Below are 18,958 nucleotides of genomic sequence, written 5' to 3'. Positions count from 1 at the left end.
GGACCAATGTGAGGCCAGCCATTTTAAATACTGAGTGTGTGTGTGTGTGTGTGTGTGTGTGTGTGTACATGTATAGAAGGTGAATATACACATATGACTACTAGACAAACATTTGTTCTCAGAGACTTTGGGTCAAACTTCCCTAATAGTCTCCCCTTTGAAGTAATCATTAGGGCTTGCTAAGGATCTGCTTGTGGAAAGCAGGCATGCCACTGAGAATCAGGGTATGAAATACACAAAGAAAAACAAAAGGGAAAAAATAAACCTCATCTGCACAGCAACAGAAATCAGTGGGGCTAATATTTGAGGGCTGTTTGACATTGCCTTGGATAGAAATTCAAAAGAAATATACAAAAATATTTCAACGGTTCAAATGTTCTGAATCCTCCATTACTTGCTATCAAGAATGAAAATTAAGTCTTACTCAGAGAAGGTCATTGTTAATTATGGCAAATCCTTTACAACTTATTAAATATTTGTTTCTTGTTAATTTCTCATAAGTTCTGAATTCATGACATACTGATATTGGTGGGTCTAGTTACTAAGAGGTCATGTTTCCTAAATTCCTACTTATAGGGAATTATACAAAGTAAAATTTATACTAGTACTCTTTAAATCATAGACACAATATCCCAGACAAATGGTCATAGCACCTATATTATATTTCTTGAAGACACTCAGTAACAAAAATTTCTTGTATGGTAGAAATAAGTTGAAGAGTACATCCAAATCTTAAAACTGAGAGAAAGTCAATTATGTGATAGGAAGGACAGGGGTTGGATTATTCTCCTTTAGTCTGAAGTGTCTTTTGGTTTTTGAAAAGAAGTTTATCTAGTGCTATTTTTATAATGCTATGAATTTTCATCAGATTTTAGAAAATGTATGTGTTTTTATATGAAAAGGAATTGAATATAAAAGGTACTTCCATTAAACAGAAGAGTTCAATAAAGCTAGAATACCATTTTTTCATAGAAGTAAATCAATCCTTTCCTTGCTTGGGGACATTAGGACTGTTTATGTGAAGAGCTCTGAAATGAATGCTTAACGTATTTTAGTTCCTGAAATTATCAACACAGATTATAATCGACTTGAAAGAATTGTGTAAGCTAGATGTGAACATTAACACAACAGCTTATTGCAATGGATTACCAATATAAATATTGAAAGCCATTTATCAAAGCTATTGGTTTGAAAACTTATAACGAGCAGCACAATTTGGTGTACTATTTTAGGAGCACAGAGCTGAACGTCATCATATCCATTTAATTTTTTTATCCAACTTGTCCAAGAATAAGATACACACTCATCTATTTACAAGTAAGAAAATCATTCACAGCACATACCTTATACCATAGGATTTCAGGTTCTCTGGTTGGTAGTAAAAAATCTTCTATGTCACGGCATGAAATTTCCTTGCTTTTGCTAAGTTCAGCTTTATCAAAGTATTTCATCTTGGAATTGTAGCAGAGTCCAGTGTCATTTTCGCCCACTGTCAGTGAGATGGATACCTTCATACAGTAAGTGGAGTTTCTGTAATGAAGCAAAATAAATAAGGTCGTCTGGTGTGAACAAAAAGTGCTGCCAGAATGTGTTTACTTCACTAAAAGAGAAAGAGAAACAGAGACAGAGAGAGAGGATGAGAGGAAGAGGGAAAAAGAAAAACAAACATTCCCTTGATTAGTTAATGTTATGGTATTATGGCTTATTTCACAGAACTTTCTCTTATCACACAGCTAAAAAAAGCTTGGTTTGGTGAAAACATTCGTACATTTTTCATTTGTTAGAAAAAAAAAAAGTTTTGTATTATATACAAGTGTGGTTTGAAACCTGTTCACTAGGGATTTTTGTATCTAAAAAAATGAATGAAATAAAGGAAGATTTAGGTCAGAAAAGAAGTCAACCTTGCGTTTATGCTAAACTTGGCAAACTCAACAGAGTAGAAAAATATAACTGGTCTATTGGGCATAATGGAATGAGAAGAAAAAGGCTGCTCAATTCTTGTAGTATGGGTTGTCTTGGTAAGTGGAGACATTATCAGTGAATATGGGAAGAAAAGTCTTGGGTAAAAGTACTGCACACTCACTATCTTTATAGACTCAAATGCATTTGGGTTGGGACCTGGAGTTCAGGTTGTCAGACAAGATAAACATCCTAATGTACTATGTAAGCATATGGACCCGATCCTGATAGGTTCTACATAATCAGCTCATTAAATCAGTGCCTCATTTTACAACTTGTTGGTTCCTAAATCAAGTTTCTAACTTGAAATACATGAGAAGAGAAATCATGTTCAGAGATCTCCTTGAAAGAGTTGGGCCAAAGGAAGTTTTCCTGTAAAGTGCACTATTTGGGTTTGCCATTTAAGTCTCTGCACATTCAATGAACACTGCTATGGGTCAGGCACGGTCATGTAGGCAGTGAGAAAAAAGAGAAGCATAAAACATCAAATTCAGGGTTTTATAGAGAACTTCTTATGTGGCAAGTGCCCAACAGCTCATTTGTATACTTGGTTATCAAAGTTCTGGATTTGAGTTTTACTGCTTACTATTTCTGCAATGTTGGGCAACTCATTTAATCCCTCAGAACCTTAGGTGGGGGTGGTGGGACAACACGTGTCTGAGTTTGGCCTGTCACCGGTGCTCAGTAACGTTGGCTCTTCTCACTCTGCACTGGTGCACACAGATCACAGTCCCCTAGTTCTCCTCCTTATTCAGCCAAGATATTTGCCATTTAAACAGCCACTTGATTCAAATTTTTGTTTTTTGTTGTTGTTTTTGTTTTTTTTTTAAATGCCAATATGACAAGACGAGAATAGCCAGAAGATAGGTAGGTTGGTTGTGGTATAATAAAAATATATATTTGGTCTTAGTTCCTGGCACAGATTTCCTGAAACTCCTAGAACCATCAGAGCAATAGGAGTGGAGTGTCTTTGAGTATTCAAAGTGAGCCCCTTTTAATCACCTTTGAGTTTATGTTAATGAGATGCCTTAGGATGAAGCCCTTAGAAAGCCTCAGAATGGGGCTGGTTACCAGAAAGACCAAGTGTTCAGAGGATTGGAATGTTTAACTCCAGCCATGGACCCTAAGGCAAGTGGGCAGGAGCTTCAGGTGAAGTTCTATAAAAACTCTAGAACAACAAAGGTTGATGAGTTTGGGTGGATGAACCGTGGAGGTTCTAGGAGGGGGGCATGCCTGGAGATGGCATGGAAGTCCTGTGCCGCTTCCTCCACACTGTGCCCTACATGCCTCTTCCATCTGACTGTTCATTTCCACCCTTTGAGATACCCTTTGTAATAAATTGACAATAGCGCGTCAACTGCTTCCTGAGTTTGTGAGCCATTCTAGCAAATGACTGAGTCCAAGGAGGGGGTTGTGAGAATCTCTGATTCGTAGCCAGTCTGTCAGAAGCACAGGTGACAGCCTGGACTTGCACTGCTGTCTGAGTTGTGAGGCAGGAGGCAGTCTGGTGGGACTGAGTCCTCAACCTGTGGGGTGTGATGTTATCTCCTATAGATAGTGTCAGAACAGATTTGAACTGTAGCATAAACAGCTGGTGTTGCAAAATCCCTTGGTGTGGAAAACCCCCCACATACCTGGTGTCAGAAGTACTGAGAATAGAGCAGAAAAAGAGAGTTTTCCTTTACTGTTATTTATTTCGCTTTATATTGGGTAACAAAGAAAAGTGCCACAAAATTATTATGCAGAATGATTAAATATTGATGTCTCTACTTCGTATAATAGCCTAGAAGCACATCTAAAATACTTCACAGGTAAAACCTTTAACCTTTAAACAAAGTCAGTCAGTAAAATGGTCCTGGAAGAATGTGTTCAGAGATTTTGTTAGAATGATAAAACATAGTATAGTCCCTGCTCTCAGGCCCTTGTAATCCAGAAGTGATACACAAGTAAACAGCTGAAATTCAATGTGATAAGCACTACAGAAAGATAGTGTGCACCACCACAACAGCGTCAAAGAAAGAATCAAGACTTCTTAAGTTGTGTGATACCTGGTTGTTTTAAAGAATGAGAAAGAATTCGGCAAGTTTAACAAAGGCTAATCCAGGGAACACTACGCACAAAGGCTTGAAGACATGCAACAACTTGATATGTTAGAGGAATTTCAAATAATTTGGTGTGGCTGGACTCCAGAGTAGTTATAAAGGAACAGCAGGCACTGAGACCAGAGAGGTGTGCAGAAGCCAGAAGGAGAGTCACGTAAGCCACAGCAGAATGTGGACTTTATGCTGGGAAATGAAGACAATGGGATTTTGGAGAGATTTTTCTGATGGCAGTGAGAAAAATGGATTGGAGAGAACAGAGGACTAGGTGCAGTGAGAAAATTAGAAAGCAACATCATTCATTCCGGAGAAACATGGCCGCTCCAAAGGCAATGACCTCTGAGACAGGAAGGAGGAATCATGCTCAAATTATATTAAAGATACAGAATCGTTCCAACAGTGAAGGAGCAAAGGAAAGAGAGAGGTATCCAAGATGATGAAGAACTTTTCTCAGATGAGTATATGAAAAGTAGAGTCAATCTTTCGGCATGGAAAATACTGAAGGGGAAAAAAAAACAGCTTTGAGAGAAAAGAAAGTGTGCTAAATTTTAGCTTGAGCTTCACACCCAAGTGGAAAAAATATCCTCTTTGGGTTTGCCAGAAATATTGCTCATGCATTATTTATTAATTTTACTCCAGCACAGACTAGAACATGCTCTTTATAGGCTCATTTTAAGGTAATATTTTCAGAAAAAATAATTATCCAAGGTAAGCAATTAACTATCCTAGGACATATCCCAATGTAGCAGTAAGAAAATACCCATGTTTTAGAATAATACTGATATTTGTACACATTAGAATTCTTAAAGAACAGACTTTTCTAAGAAGTAAATCAGTGAATTCTAAATTTGAATGAACACTCCACATGAATGTTTTAAATTCATGAGTCTTAGGTTTTCTTTCTCCTCAAACTACTAATTACTATTGTTTGTTTGTTTTTCTACACCTTCTTTTATCAAATGCCAGACATTTTTTTCTACAAACAGGGCTGAGTCAAGAGCAAGGTCTCAAAAGCCCAGCTGTAAAAGATTCAGATTCCAGCTTGATCGCTCAGTACTTTTGACAAGGAGAGAAAGTTACTTGACTCCTGAGGCTGCCATCTTCTCCTCATTTGTATAAAGAGAAAGTAATACTAAAAACCTTGGAGGTTGTTTTGGGAATCAAACATGCTAAAACACAGAAAGAGCTTAGGGCAGGACCAGTCTTCCAGAGAGCACTGAGTAAGTTAGATACTATCGGTACTACACCCCTTGTCCCTATTTCCTTTAGATTTCCATTTCCCAGTACAGCCACCAAGTGTTTTTAGAAGGCAGGTTAGACAGACAACATGACCATGATGATGCCTTCAGTTCTTCAGTGCTTAATTAATGTCAAGCATAAGAATCCAGAAAGGTCCTTCTATTTTTCATCTGGGATATGTGAGCGGGCTGGAGAAGAAGGAGTAAACCTGATGAAAAATACAGACTTCCCACCCCTCCATCCCTTTCTCCTTTCTATAGACGCAACTGACCACCAATTTTCAGAAAGTAGCTCCAGATGAGCACACTTAGGTGTTCTTATTTTCCTGACTTTTATTCCCCAGCTCTGGGAGGTGACTGCTGATTTACAACTGTCTGGTAATGTCTGGAATTCCAGACTCCCCAGGATAGCACTATTTTCAAATTACTTTCAATGTTTTAATACTTGTTTACTGTTTCTGTTCATCAGGAGGTGATTTAAAAAGCTAAAAATAAAGGAGCATCCAATGAACACGATACTCCTATTTACCGAGAAGAGCTAACAGGAAGCAAGCAACTTGTGACACATTAATAAACATATGATCCTTGTGAGGGGAATTACACACTCTCAAAGTAAACAGTACCATCCGCCATCATCAGATTTGCAGCATGACTGCTATGGCACCCTGGCTCTGTGCATCAGGGAAATACCATGTGATGGGGTAAATGGGGTAAGGCAAAGGCTCCTACAGGACTTCCGGTGAAAATCAAAAGCACATATTTACTCGGCTTCTACTGTTTAGAATGGATGGGCTGTCATCTAGGCAAAAAGCTAAATCATGACTACTAGTTTCCATGTTTATAAAGTAGCTAGAGAGACAGGATATACATGTATGTGGAGAAAACACTTGTTCTTTACTGATATTCAATACTCAGTTGACTTAGGAAGTCAGTACAGTGCATTCAAGTTCTCAAATGGTTTCTGAGCAGTGTGCTACCTTGAAAGAGACAAAGATTCAATATTATTGTGGATTAAAAAAAAAAAAAAAAACTTGGGGCGCCTGGGTGGCGCAGTCGGTTGAGCGTCCGACTTCAGCCAGGTCACGATCTCGCGGTCCGTGAGTTCGAGCCCCGCGTCGGGCTCTGGGCTGATGGCTCGGAGCCTGGAGCCTGTTTCCGATTCTGTGTCTCCCTCTCTCTCTGCCCCTCCCCCGTTCACACTCTGTCTCTCTCTGTCCCAAAAATAAAAAAAAAAAAAACAAAAAAAACACAAAACTAGTTCTACTCTACTTCAATGATAAAAAATACAATATTAATTTCAAAAAAGACCTAGTTTTCGCTGGCAAAGGTGACCTGAAGTACAGACCAAATACACAGCATATATTGTACAAATAGTTCACACAGATTTCCTTCATTTACCCAGCTGAGGTTACAGCAAAGTAACCCAATGCCTAAAGAAGTCAATGATTTACCCAAGTTCTACTATCCATTTAGTGGCAAAAAAAATAGGATTAGAACTCACATCTCGTAACTTCTAATTCTATATACTGGAGATTATTAGTGCTGGATATATATATATACATGTGTGTATATATGTATATGTGTATATATACACACATGTATATATGTATATGTGTATATGCATATATGTACATATACACATATACACACATATATGTGTGTATATATGTGTGTATATACATATATATACACATATATGTGTGTATATATGTGTGTATATACATATATATACACATATATGTGTGTGTATATATATATATACATATATATATATATATATATATTCAACATTGTTTAAAACAAAATAAAGTTACCCACTCTTAGCCCCTGGTTTTTATATTATTTTGTACCCCCAAATAGATGTCTTCTGGAGAAAGGGAAAATGTGATCTAAGTTGGATTTCTTTGAAAATTTGGGTGTTAAATCCCTCAAGTTTAATAAGGACTAAAAAGGAGCAAGCGACAGGTCTTAAAGAAATATTATGGTGTTTTTCAGGTCCTTCTACTATGTACTTTTTACATATTTACATACTTGTCAACGAGTTGGCTTCTGAAAGAACTGCCTTAGAGTCCTGTCTTACAAGGGAGGGAAAAAACCATCTAACCTGAAACCAATACAAAGACTAAGAACTAACAAATATATTAAAACATAATTAAGAAGCAAATGTATGACACAAATATAAAATGAAAATAACTTCTGTAAGTACAGACTTTGGAAGTCAGTACAGTGCATTCAAGTTCTCTAAGGGTTTCTGAGCAATGTGCTACCTTGAAAGAGACAAAGATTCTGAATTGCCATGCATAGGAGCTATCACAGATTTAAAAAATTCATCTTTTAAAGGATGCAACACTACACAACTATAGATCAAGGCGTGGCAATGTGGGTAGTCCAGACAGGAGGTAAGAAAGAAAACTGTGTGTGAAAAGGGAAATTTTGTATATTACCTGATTAGCTGATAGAGTATAATAAAAACCATTCGACACCACACGTTAAGGGTAGCACAGTTACAATTATTCTGTAATCACACCTCCTATGCATGATCATGTGTAGTGTTGAATGTCTCCTACTCTAACAGAATTACCAGTAACATGATAGTTAAACAGATCCTCTAACAGACTCACTAACTACTTGGTCTGTCTATTATGTTAATTCTCAGGTCTCTAGGGAAAATCATAACATTTCCATAGTATTTGGAAATGTTTTCCCACATAACGAAGGGCTGAGAAAGACAGGAATTTGAACAATGGTTTTAAAGGATTAAGTTGTTCTCTGCTTCTCTGTTTCTTACGGTCTACTCTAACATTTACTGGTCATTTCTTAAGTGTAATCTTCTGTATATAATTGTTTTGTACAAATAAAAGCACAAAGTATTTTTAAAGTGTCAAAAATATTTGCCCATGGAAAGACATCTCTGAATCAGTTACTGCAGACCTGAAATTTGACCATAGTGTCTAATCATTAGTTGTGAAACTAACATGTGAGGAATCAAAAATGTAAGGGTTGGATTGTGGAGGGAACATCTTACAGTTTGTTAAGGCTTAAATATGCTCTGGCAGTTTATTTCTAATCTTAAAACCTTCCAATTTTTTCCTATACTTTAATGTTTTCTCAGTGTTTACCATGATGCCTGAAGCAAAGCATGTGGCCCCTCTGTTACATCTGATCTTTCTTACACATCCTATGCTTATGGCTACTGGCACAAAATGTGAGATTTGTTTGGATTAGGTTTTCTTTTGAGAAGAGCTCCGGAGGACCTACTGATTTAACTGTGCTTGAAATCAGCCCTTCTAACAAGATTACAGAGAGACCATTGAGCAAATGATAAGACTAAAAATGCCAGTTTACTGCCTTTTGATTTGAAGTTCTGTTTTCTAAAAATTTAACTGGTACACTGAACTTCATCTACAGTCTTATGTCAACTATAAATTCAAAATAATTATCTCTGTCTCTTTTGGTGAAAAGTAATTAATAGAATTTTGCCATTTCTGTTTTCCTAGCCTAAGATTCTTGAAAGACTAGAGTTGAAAAGTCCTCGGTATATGGAATTCTAGTCCAATATTTCTCTGCCTGAGCTATCCTTGGGTGTGAGGACTTTTGAACTTCACAGTTAGATTCCAAGGTCTCCTTCCTGACCTCTGCTTGAGGATGAAGAGGGACACAGCAAAGCAAAAATAAATACGTGTCCCTGAAAGGAAAATGAGGCCCAGAACGTGGGTTCAAGGTCACATAAATTAGAAATAATTTTCTCAAGAAAGCTTATCCATCTTATCCTTTTGTTTATTTTCCCCATAACAATCTCAATTTTTTAAAATTTGATTTAAATCCACCTTAGTTAACATATAGTGTATTAATGATTTCAGGAGGAGAATTGAGTGATTCATCACTTACATACGACACCCAGTGCTCATCCCAACAAGTGCCCTCCTTAATGCCCATCATCCATTGTGCCTATCCTCCCACCCAACACCCCTCCAGCAATCCTCAGTTTGTTCTCTGTATTTAAGAGCCTCTTACGGTTTGGCTCTCTCTCTGTTTTTATCTTATTTTTCCTTCGCTTCCCCTATGTTCATCTGTTTTGTTTCTTACATTCACGTATGAGTGAAATCATAAGATATTTATCTTTTTCTGGCTGACTTCTTTCACTTAGCATAATACAATCTCGATTTGTAGTCATTTATTTCCAGTTGTTTTGCTGCCTCCTCTGTTAACAGGCATTCTTCTTACAGTATATAAAATGAAGGAGTTAGCTCTATGCTGTTTGAATTATTAGAAGCATATTTTTTTTTAACTGAGGCAAAAGGAATACAACATGGAATTAACCATTAACCATTTGAAAGTGTACAATTAAGTGTCATTCAGTACATCCATCGTGCTGTGCAACCATCATCTCTACCTAGTTCTAAGACATTTTCATCATCCCCAAAAGAAACCCATAACTATTAGCAAGTACTCCCTATTCCCCCATTCCCAAAGCCCCCAGCAACCATCAATCTGCTTTCTGTCTTCATGGATTTGCTTATTAGGAATATTTCATATAAATGGAATCATATAATGTGTGGATTTTTGCACCTGGCTTCTTTCACTCAGCATAAAGTATTCAAGGTTCACCCACACTGTCGTATGCATCTACCTGTACGCCATTCCATTTTTTGGCTAAGAGCCGACTGCACAGATATACCAATGTAGTTCATTTGTACACGAGCAGATGGACATCTGAATTTGTTTCCACATTTTGGCTATGGAAAGTAATGTTCCTATGAATGTTCATGTACAAGTATTTGTTTGAGTCCCTTTTTTTAATACTTTTGGGACTATACCTTGGGGTAGACATGTTGGGTCATGTGGTTATTCTACATCTCAGTTTTGGACAAATCAAGCACTTCTTTTTTTAAGCTCTTCTACCCCTTCTGAATACGAGTTTCTGCTGCCAAATGGAGACGAAAGCACTAGAGAAACATGGTCACTGACTATTGTGGCTCAAAACTTAAAAGGCCCAATGACTTTTTAAGTGCCTAGCACTGTGCCAGGCACTGGGGAGGCGTTGTCAGTAAATATTTGTGAAATGAATGAATAAACTCTTAGCCAAGGGCTATCAAGTTCTGATTACATTTCTTCTTTGATTCATCTCTTTAAACAACTCTCATGTATACCCCACCAAACTAGTTTTTACCCCCTTTTGTTTTATACTTCTTTGAAATGGCATGCACTTCTGGATAGTGGATGGGGCAAGAAAACGTGTCCTCTTGGCCCGGCAGAAACTTGTAAAGATTTCCTGGTACTGAATAGCTATCTGCCATCACCTGGTTATCTCATTCTCTCACCTTGTATGCCTAGTTGGCCTTCTCGATTAGAAAGATAAGAAAAAGGGAGAATCAACGTGTGAGCCATGCTTGGGTCAGTTATAAATCACTTTTGTTTTTCTCCCCAAGCATCACATAGGCAGCTTTTAATACAGTGAGTCTAGCAGTTCTTATACTGTTAGAAATCTTGCTCCCAGCTGTTGTACAGAAGTGACCTAGGATCCAGATGCTTAGCTAATCTTGTACCCCATCTCCTCATTTTATAATCTAAATTCCAGGGAAAGTTGTAACAGAGTAAAACAAAATCTATATTCATCTTTAAAGAAGACAGAAAGCTACCAAGTTTCGCTGAAATTTTACCCATTCACAAATAGATTTTTCAGAGTTAGATTAATAACATTTAATTATTTATGATTAAATTATTATTATTATTAATTATATTATTATTATTATTATTATTAATATAATATTATATATATAATATTATATATTATAATAATAATAATATAATAATAATAATAATAATATTAATATTATTATTATTAATTATATTAATATTATTATTATTATTATTATTATTAATTATTATGAAAACATGGTTTTTTTCCCGTTCCTGTATAGTCCTGTATATACAGGACTATCTATATCCTGTATATACAGTCCCCTTCCTGTATATATGGACTATGTCAGGAAACAGCCCCCATAATCAGTGGGGGGTTTTTTCTGCTAATACTTCTTTAAATATTTTCTAAATGTCATAATGGCATATGCTTTATTCAGCTTTACTTAGGTCAATATTACCTGATAATAACTTTGCTTTCTTTAACTTCACAAGAAAAATACAATATATAAACTGTAAAGAGAGTAAATAATTATTAAGGACATTTAGATCATATTTCTAATTACACGTATAAGACAAAAACTGAATCTATTCCATAAAATTGATACGGGTGCATATTTCTGGACTCTAGAGACTGGTGTTATTTTAAAGACAGAATGCTTACTAGAAGTCATGATCAGAGTTTCATGTAAAGACTGATCTCTTTGAACTTGGCATGCTGAGAAACTAGCCTGATTGCTGCAGACACAAAGGGGACATAAAGGCAGGCTTGTATCCAGGAAAACTATTCCTCATCCAAGAGAGTTTTGGAAGAAAAGGAAGAGGAAGCCAGGTATGTTCCCTGAAAAAGAGATGAGGCTACCACCCTTGACCCAACATGTTCATACCACTAGCTCGGTGCTCAAATTTGAAGGTAACATGTGAGATCTTGCTTGCTTTTTCCATGACACTCTAATTTCACTTTTTGGATTCTTCCACCGATTTTTCTCCTGGAACAGTTTGAAATAGTTTCTTTCTGTATAAATTCAGTATATTTCCTTTTACCCTTCCCAGAGTAAAGGCATACTACTTGATAAACACAAAATAAAATCATTCAGCCCAACAGAGAACACTCAACATAATATAGGAATAAATGTATAACATCATTTATTACATGAGTCAATTACCTATCATTTATTGACCATTAAAACTTTACTCATTTAGTGAACACATATTTGCTGAGCAAAGACTGTGTCTGGCCCAGCTGGGGATAAAGCAGTGAACAAGCAAAGTACTTGCCTTTATGGAGGTTATATTTTACTGAGAGGAAATGGTGGAGGGAGGAATACCGTACCAAAAGCTTTATACAATACCACTTCACAGACACTAGAACGGCTATTATAAAAAAAATGGAAAATAACAAGTTTTGGCAAAAATAGGGGAAAAAATGGCACCCTCGTGCATTGCTGGTGGGAATAGAAGATGGTGCAGTTCCTCAAAAAGTTAAACACAGAGTTACCAAATGATCTAGCAATTCTACCCCTAGCTATATACCTGAAACAACTGAAAGCAGGGACTTCAACAGCTACTTGTCTATCGATGTTCATAGTAGCATTACTCACAGCGTCAAAACACAGAAACGACACAAACATTCATCAGAACGTGAACGGGTAAACAAAATGTGGTATATAAATACAGCAGAATAGTATTTGGTCTTTAACAAGAATAACATCCTGATACCTGATGCAACACGGATAAGCCTTAAAAACATTACGCTAAGTGAAATAAGTCAGACACAAAAGGAAAACATTGTATAATTCCACTTACATATCTACAATAAGCAAATTCAGACAGACAAAAGTAAAAGAGAAGTTACCTGATCTGAGGGAAAGAAAGGTACTGAATTTGTTTGGAATGATAAAAATTTCCTGGCAATGAACAGTGGTGATGGTTGCACCACATTGTGAATGTACGTAATGCCACTAACATGTATGATTAAAAATGGTTGGAATGGAAACTCCTATGTTATGTATATTTTACCAGGATCAAAAAAACCCCATTAAATTATACATTCTGGATGTATGAGTTGTATGGCTTGTGAATGATATCTCAATAAAGGCATTATTTTTTAAAAAGTTTTCACGCATTCTGTCATCTCATCTTCCTCTGTGTAATCACATTTAACCTTCATATTTTAAATATCATTTCTGTTTTTGACTTCTGTGTCTGTATCTCCAGCTCTGATTTCTCTGTCAACTCTAGATTTACATGTCCAGTTGCCGATTTATCATACCTACTTGAAAACTAAAAAGTTACTTCAGACGTAATGACCTGACGTGCCCCGGAAACAAATCTCTACTTTTACTCTCAAATCTACTCTTCCCCTGGCCTCCCATATCTCACGAATAGCCACACCATTCACCGAACTGCTCAAGCAAAATAGCTAGAATTCTTGCAGACGTTATAGTGTCATCCCGACAAAACTAGCATGAGGACAGTGAGGGGGTACCAAAGACAAAATAATTAAGGTAAATGATATTTCAATCCAATGTTTAAAAAATAAAATTAATACCAAAAATCCATGAGAACAATAAAGGTTTCACAGTCTTAACTGTACCACTCTGCTTTATATGTATCCTATCAATGATCACTAATTGATATTTCCTTCATTTTATTTCTGTGTATAGGTATATATTTCATCTTCCATTCAGTGTAAGTACCATGAGAGCAGGAGTTTAATCTGCCTTGTTCACCACTTCATCGCATGAAGTTGTGCTCCATTTACCAGGCTCTCCTACTGGCTGAGTTCAAAGGTGAATTTTTCCAAGAGAGGATCTGTCATTTCAGGTTCTGGAATTGGTTGTACGACCTCCTTCCTCTCTTCTTCCCTCTAGACAGAGGGGTGCCTGTGGCTTCCCACTGTTGCTAACCCCTGGAATGCCTCGTGTTATCCCATTTCAGCTCTTCTACCGTATTTATAACCCATTTTGCATATTAAATGTCCCCTAATGAACTATTTGGAATGTATTTGTTTTAACCAACTAGATCCTGGCCACTACAGTAGTTTAGGCAACAAACATCTGAGTATGTGTTTTTTTTAATTTTTAACATTTATTCATTTTTGAGAGATAGAGAGAGATAGAGCATGAGTGGGGAAGGGGCAGAGAGAGAGGGAGACACAGAATCCGAAGCAGGCTCCAGGCTCTGAGCCGGCAGCACAGAGCCTGACGCGGGGCTCGAACTCACAAACCGTGAGATCATGACCTGAGCCAAAGTCAGGCGCTTAACCGACTGAGCCACCTGGGCACCCCCAAACATCTGAGTGTTTAATCAACATTATACATAAATTCCTGAAAGTCTTTCATGAGGTAAAATAAAAAGATAAGCAAACTATACAGTTATGTATTCGCAAAAAGTACAAATAACGATGTATAAACACCACACATTTAATAAATTAAGGCACTTTTGCATATTCTTATCTATGAGGAAAGTCTTTTACTGATATTCTACAATGAAAAAAGGGCAGAATCAAACAGTGAGTTAGTTTAATTTAAAGGCAGAATCAAACATTTTTGGGGAGAGACGTTTTTATTCTATATGACATGCAAATTTTGCAGTTGGTTTCTTTTCAATACTTCTTATGCAGTTTTAATATCAATTTCAATCAATAGTAATTTTTAGATTTTTCTGACTAGAAAGAAGAGCCATTAATCTGGATCACCTACAATTCACTAAAAGAACCAATGGTTTAAATGCCAGCAAACTGATAACTTTCCTTGGCAAAAATAGGACATTTTTAGAAAAAAAGGTCTAATAATTTTTATTTCTTTATAAATATAAACATGCTTACAATGTGACAATTGTAGTAAAAAATTTTTGTCAACAAAGAATGTAGGAAGAAAATCCTCTACACTCTGATTGCCAGAATATAATGCTATACAGTCCTGTTAGAGGTATGATTAAAAGTGTTAAGAACAAAACACAAGTGGGACTAATATTACCCAAATATGAAAAAAAATACAAGAGGAGGAGGCTTGCATGGGCAGAAGAAGCCACCAACATGCTGTGTGATTACGGACAGGTAACTAGTCTTCTCTGAACTTCAGTTACCTGATCATAAAATTATAAAGGTAATTAATTTCCTATCCTTGCTGTGAGAAGCAAAGAGCATCCTAATGTAAACATACTTTGTAATGGACAAACAGCTACTTAACATGTATCACTGCTGTTTCTGTGATGTGCAGTGATGGCTTCATCCCTTCGATGATTGTCAACCTCACCACATGTCTTGAACCTTCTCACTTCTGCCCAATGTTATTTCATATGGCCTTCATTACTCATAATATTTCACCACTGGCTACATATGGAATTTATACCAAGGTCACCACTTTTTAAAAGCTTAATCTCCTTTTCAGCAGTACCTCATAAAAGAGATAAATCAGATAGCCCTTGATATTTAGTCTCCTTATCCTACTGTGAATACAGTGTTCTTCCATTTCTCTTCTCCAGATCCAGCTACTCATTTTTATAGAAAAGTTCAATATAAACAGAATGCCCTTCCTGGGACTGAAGTCCCATACATTTGCAATTCGGTTAAACTTGTCTCATAGTATTGCCAGAAGGAGCTGCAGTTGACCTGAGGCATAAAGTGGAAAGTATCCATAGGTGCAGCACTAGGGAGAAAAATAAATAAATAGAACAGCAATAAAGGAGGCCTTGCCCATTATTAGCTTTGCTCTTTCCTTGGTTTTAGATGGAAGAATCACCAATGAGATTCTAGAACTGGATGGTTAAATATTTGCAGTTGTCAACAGCTGTGTTCATGGAACATTCATTTTGAAATTCAGTATTTTCAGAAGCATGGGTCACATGCAAAACATTTATCCCTAGCCAGAGGATAGGTGGAATAATTACACAGGAGACTTTGCCACAGTCAGCTGTCAAACGTACTTAGCTGTCAATACTATAAGGTTATTTCTCATGTTCTTCTCATATGAAATGACTGTCACAAAGAATTGAAAATGGCTTTATTGTATGCATGAATTCCAATTATAATATCTGCTTCTTCCTTAAAAAGTCCATTATGATAATAGCCAGAGATGGAAAATGCTTATGGAATGGAGGAGTTCAATCCTATTATATTCAGTCTTATCAGAATGCAGGGCCTTCCCACATTATTCTTCATACACACATGAAGAATATCATAACGATTAACTGGACATCTTTTATTTGAGTGCTTTCTTGAAGCCACAATTGATACAACAGCACTGCAATCATTCCCACTCTCAAAACCCTTCTGCTCACTAGTCTATTAAATACAATTGCAATGGACTACCTTGGTGGCTAATTTGAAAAAACTATTACATTGCTTTCCGCTTCTGGTTTCCCTTACTAATATGGATTTATTTGGAATACAAACTGTACGAAGTATTGCTGCCTAATTTGACTTTGTAGTTACTGATGTCTTTATTTACCACTTATTATGTCTACAATGTATAAAGCACATAACACGAATAAGTCATTAATTTGCATTGTGGCCTTGGGTACATTAGTTTCTCATTTGTCAAATAACAATCTACATGAAGGTTTACATCCTTTCCTGAAATTCCAAAATGATATTGTTGATACTATCATTGTGCATGTTTACATTTACCTGATCCATTCAGTGCATTATTGAGAAATTTTACAGAGGGAGTCTTTGTGTGCATGTTTGTATACTCTGTGTACCTGTACCTTAGCTCTTTCCCTTCACTAATACAAATCATTCAGTGATATTGTAAACTATTCTAATTTTCTCAACACAGGCTCATCCCTTTCTATACTATGGTCTCGGTCTCCTCTCCATTATTTCTCAGAAAATGTTGTTACTAGTGTTATCAATAATCTCCCGACTTTCAGTCATTATCTGGCTCAAGCACAATATGACATTTAATAATGTTTATGTCCATTCATCTTGAGATTTTATTACAGGGCCTTTTCCTGGTTTTCCTTTTGTGCTTCTATTCATTCACTCCTTTCCCGTTAAATGCCAGAATTTCCCTAGGTTTTTGTCCTCGCTATTCATTCCCGCTTGAGTGCTCTTATGTTACAAAGTGGTACTCAGAATGAAATACAGCTACCCCGATTGATAGATAACAGTTGTGCCCTGGTAGTGTAGGAAGTAACAGAGGAAATGTTGCACTTTTTCAAAATAAATGGAAAAGTAAGTAAATTTTTAATGAGTATATGCTAATAGTGGAAAATTCTCACCTATGATCCCCAGCTACCCTGAAGCCAAATCGAGGGTCAGATCCTGGTACCAGGTTCTTTGCTGCCCACAGGATTTCATCCAGTTAAGACCCTCAACAACAATGTGTAACACCTGTCTGTTTCCCCACACCAGTAGCTAACAAGATAAGCTCTAAAGTGCTTTCATCTTTGGCAATACAATAGGTAAAAACAGGTCTTTTATTTTAGTCTTAACTTACAATTCTATTATTTGTAAGGCTGAATGTCTTTTCATATACTTAGGTGGTATTTATATTCCTTCTTTGATCATTTTGACCTCTTCTTTCCTCCTGGGTTACTGATCTTATTTTTATTAATTTGTAGACAGTTTTTGAGACTAAATTATGAGACAGGAAATACTGAGAAACACTTTGGGACCAGGCTGATTAGACCACCAGTTATTGAGGTATCAAAAGAAAGGAGCATAGGCACACCTGGGTGGCTCAGTCGGTTAAGCGTCTGACTTCAGCTCAGGTCATGATTTCATGGTTCTTGAGTTTGAGCCCCACGTTGGGCTCTGTGCTGACAGCTCACAGCCTGGAACTTGCTTTGGATTCTGTGTCTCCCTCTCTCTCTGCCCCTCCCTTACTCGTGCTCTGTCTCTCAAAAATGAATAAATGTTTGAAAAAGCAAGCAAGCAAGCAAGCAAGAGAGCAAGAGGCATAGAAAAAGCATATGACCAGAAGTGGTCATCCCTTCTCAGGAAGAGAGTGCGGTACCTTTGAGAGGAAATGTGTCCTTTGAAACCTAACGGTGAAGGGTGGGGGAGGAAATGCTGCCTGAAAATAAAGGGCTCTAATAAACCAAGATATTGTCAAAGAATAAGAAACCAGACTTGTGAAAGAAAATACCATTTTCTAAAAACTACTACCACCACTACCAACAATAAAAACAATAAAATCTATGTGGGTAGATAATAACAGCAAGTGAAGGTGGTCTTGAAATATGAAATGAAGTAAGCTGTGTGATCTCCCTGCCCTAGCCACCTCAAAGTGTCTTCTATTGCTGATTCAGGGCAAAAAGCCATTGAGCATCAGTTAAGCAGGTAAAACCATTGTAAAATACATCTGCACACAGAGGGACCTGGGTAGCTCCGTTGGTTAAGTGTCCGACTCTTGATCTCAGCTCAGATCATGATCTCAGTGTTCATGGGTTCAGGCCATGCATTTGGCTCTGTGCTGAGAGTGCTAAGCCTGCTTGGGATTCTCTCTCCCTCTCTCTCAAAATAAATAAACTGAAAAAAAAAAACCCACATCTGCACACATACACATCCACACTTGCACACAGCAGAGGAAAATTTTAACACAATACCCCAAAAGGAATTTTATACTTAAATAAGCGATTGCAGAATTAGAAAAACACTATGAATCATAAAATTGAAAAAAAAAAAAAAACAACCTCCAAAAAGAAAATGACAAATCTCAGGGAAATGTGAAACAGGAGCTAATCAAATTCAGGAGAGGTAGAACATGAATGAGGACTAAATTGCAAGGTGCTTGTGGTAAGCGGAATTTTTAAATGGCCAGTGAAAGATGACCCACTCTAATTTTCAGCATGCTTAAATATAAGACTTATTACTCCTTTCGTTACGTTATATGGCACCATAACTTAAAATAGGGAAGATGATTCCATATTCTCCAGATGGGCCCTTAAAAGCATAGAGCTTTCTCTAGCTGGTAGCAAAAGAGGAAGTCTGAGACCCTTGAAGCATGAAAAGGATTCAATATGCCATCATTGGCTTAAAGATGGAGGAAGACACTTGACAACAAATAGGAG

General features: G+C 36.8%; 1 protein-coding gene across 1 annotated transcript in view; it reads right to left on the bottom strand.

The window, feature by feature from the left end:
- The window catches only part of IL1RAPL1 (interleukin 1 receptor accessory protein like 1), a 1,366,342-nt gene that overhangs the window by 552,656 nt on the left and 794,728 nt on the right, over positions 1-18,958 (bottom strand). Inside the window, exon 4 of the mRNA XM_058713829.1 lies at positions 1,344-1,530. Within this exon, the coding sequence (XP_058569812.1) occupies positions 1,344-1,530 (187 nt within the window). The remainder of the gene's footprint in view (positions 1-1,343; positions 1,531-18,958) is intronic.

The sequence above is a fragment of the Neofelis nebulosa genome, chromosome X (genome assembly GCF_028018385.1).
Source record: "Neofelis nebulosa isolate mNeoNeb1 chromosome X, mNeoNeb1.pri, whole genome shotgun sequence".
In the NCBI taxonomy this organism is placed as follows: Eukaryota; Metazoa; Chordata; class Mammalia; order Carnivora; family Felidae; genus Neofelis; species Neofelis nebulosa.
Note: the sequence above shows the minus strand (reverse complement) of the source record. Positions and strands in the feature narration are given on the sequence as shown.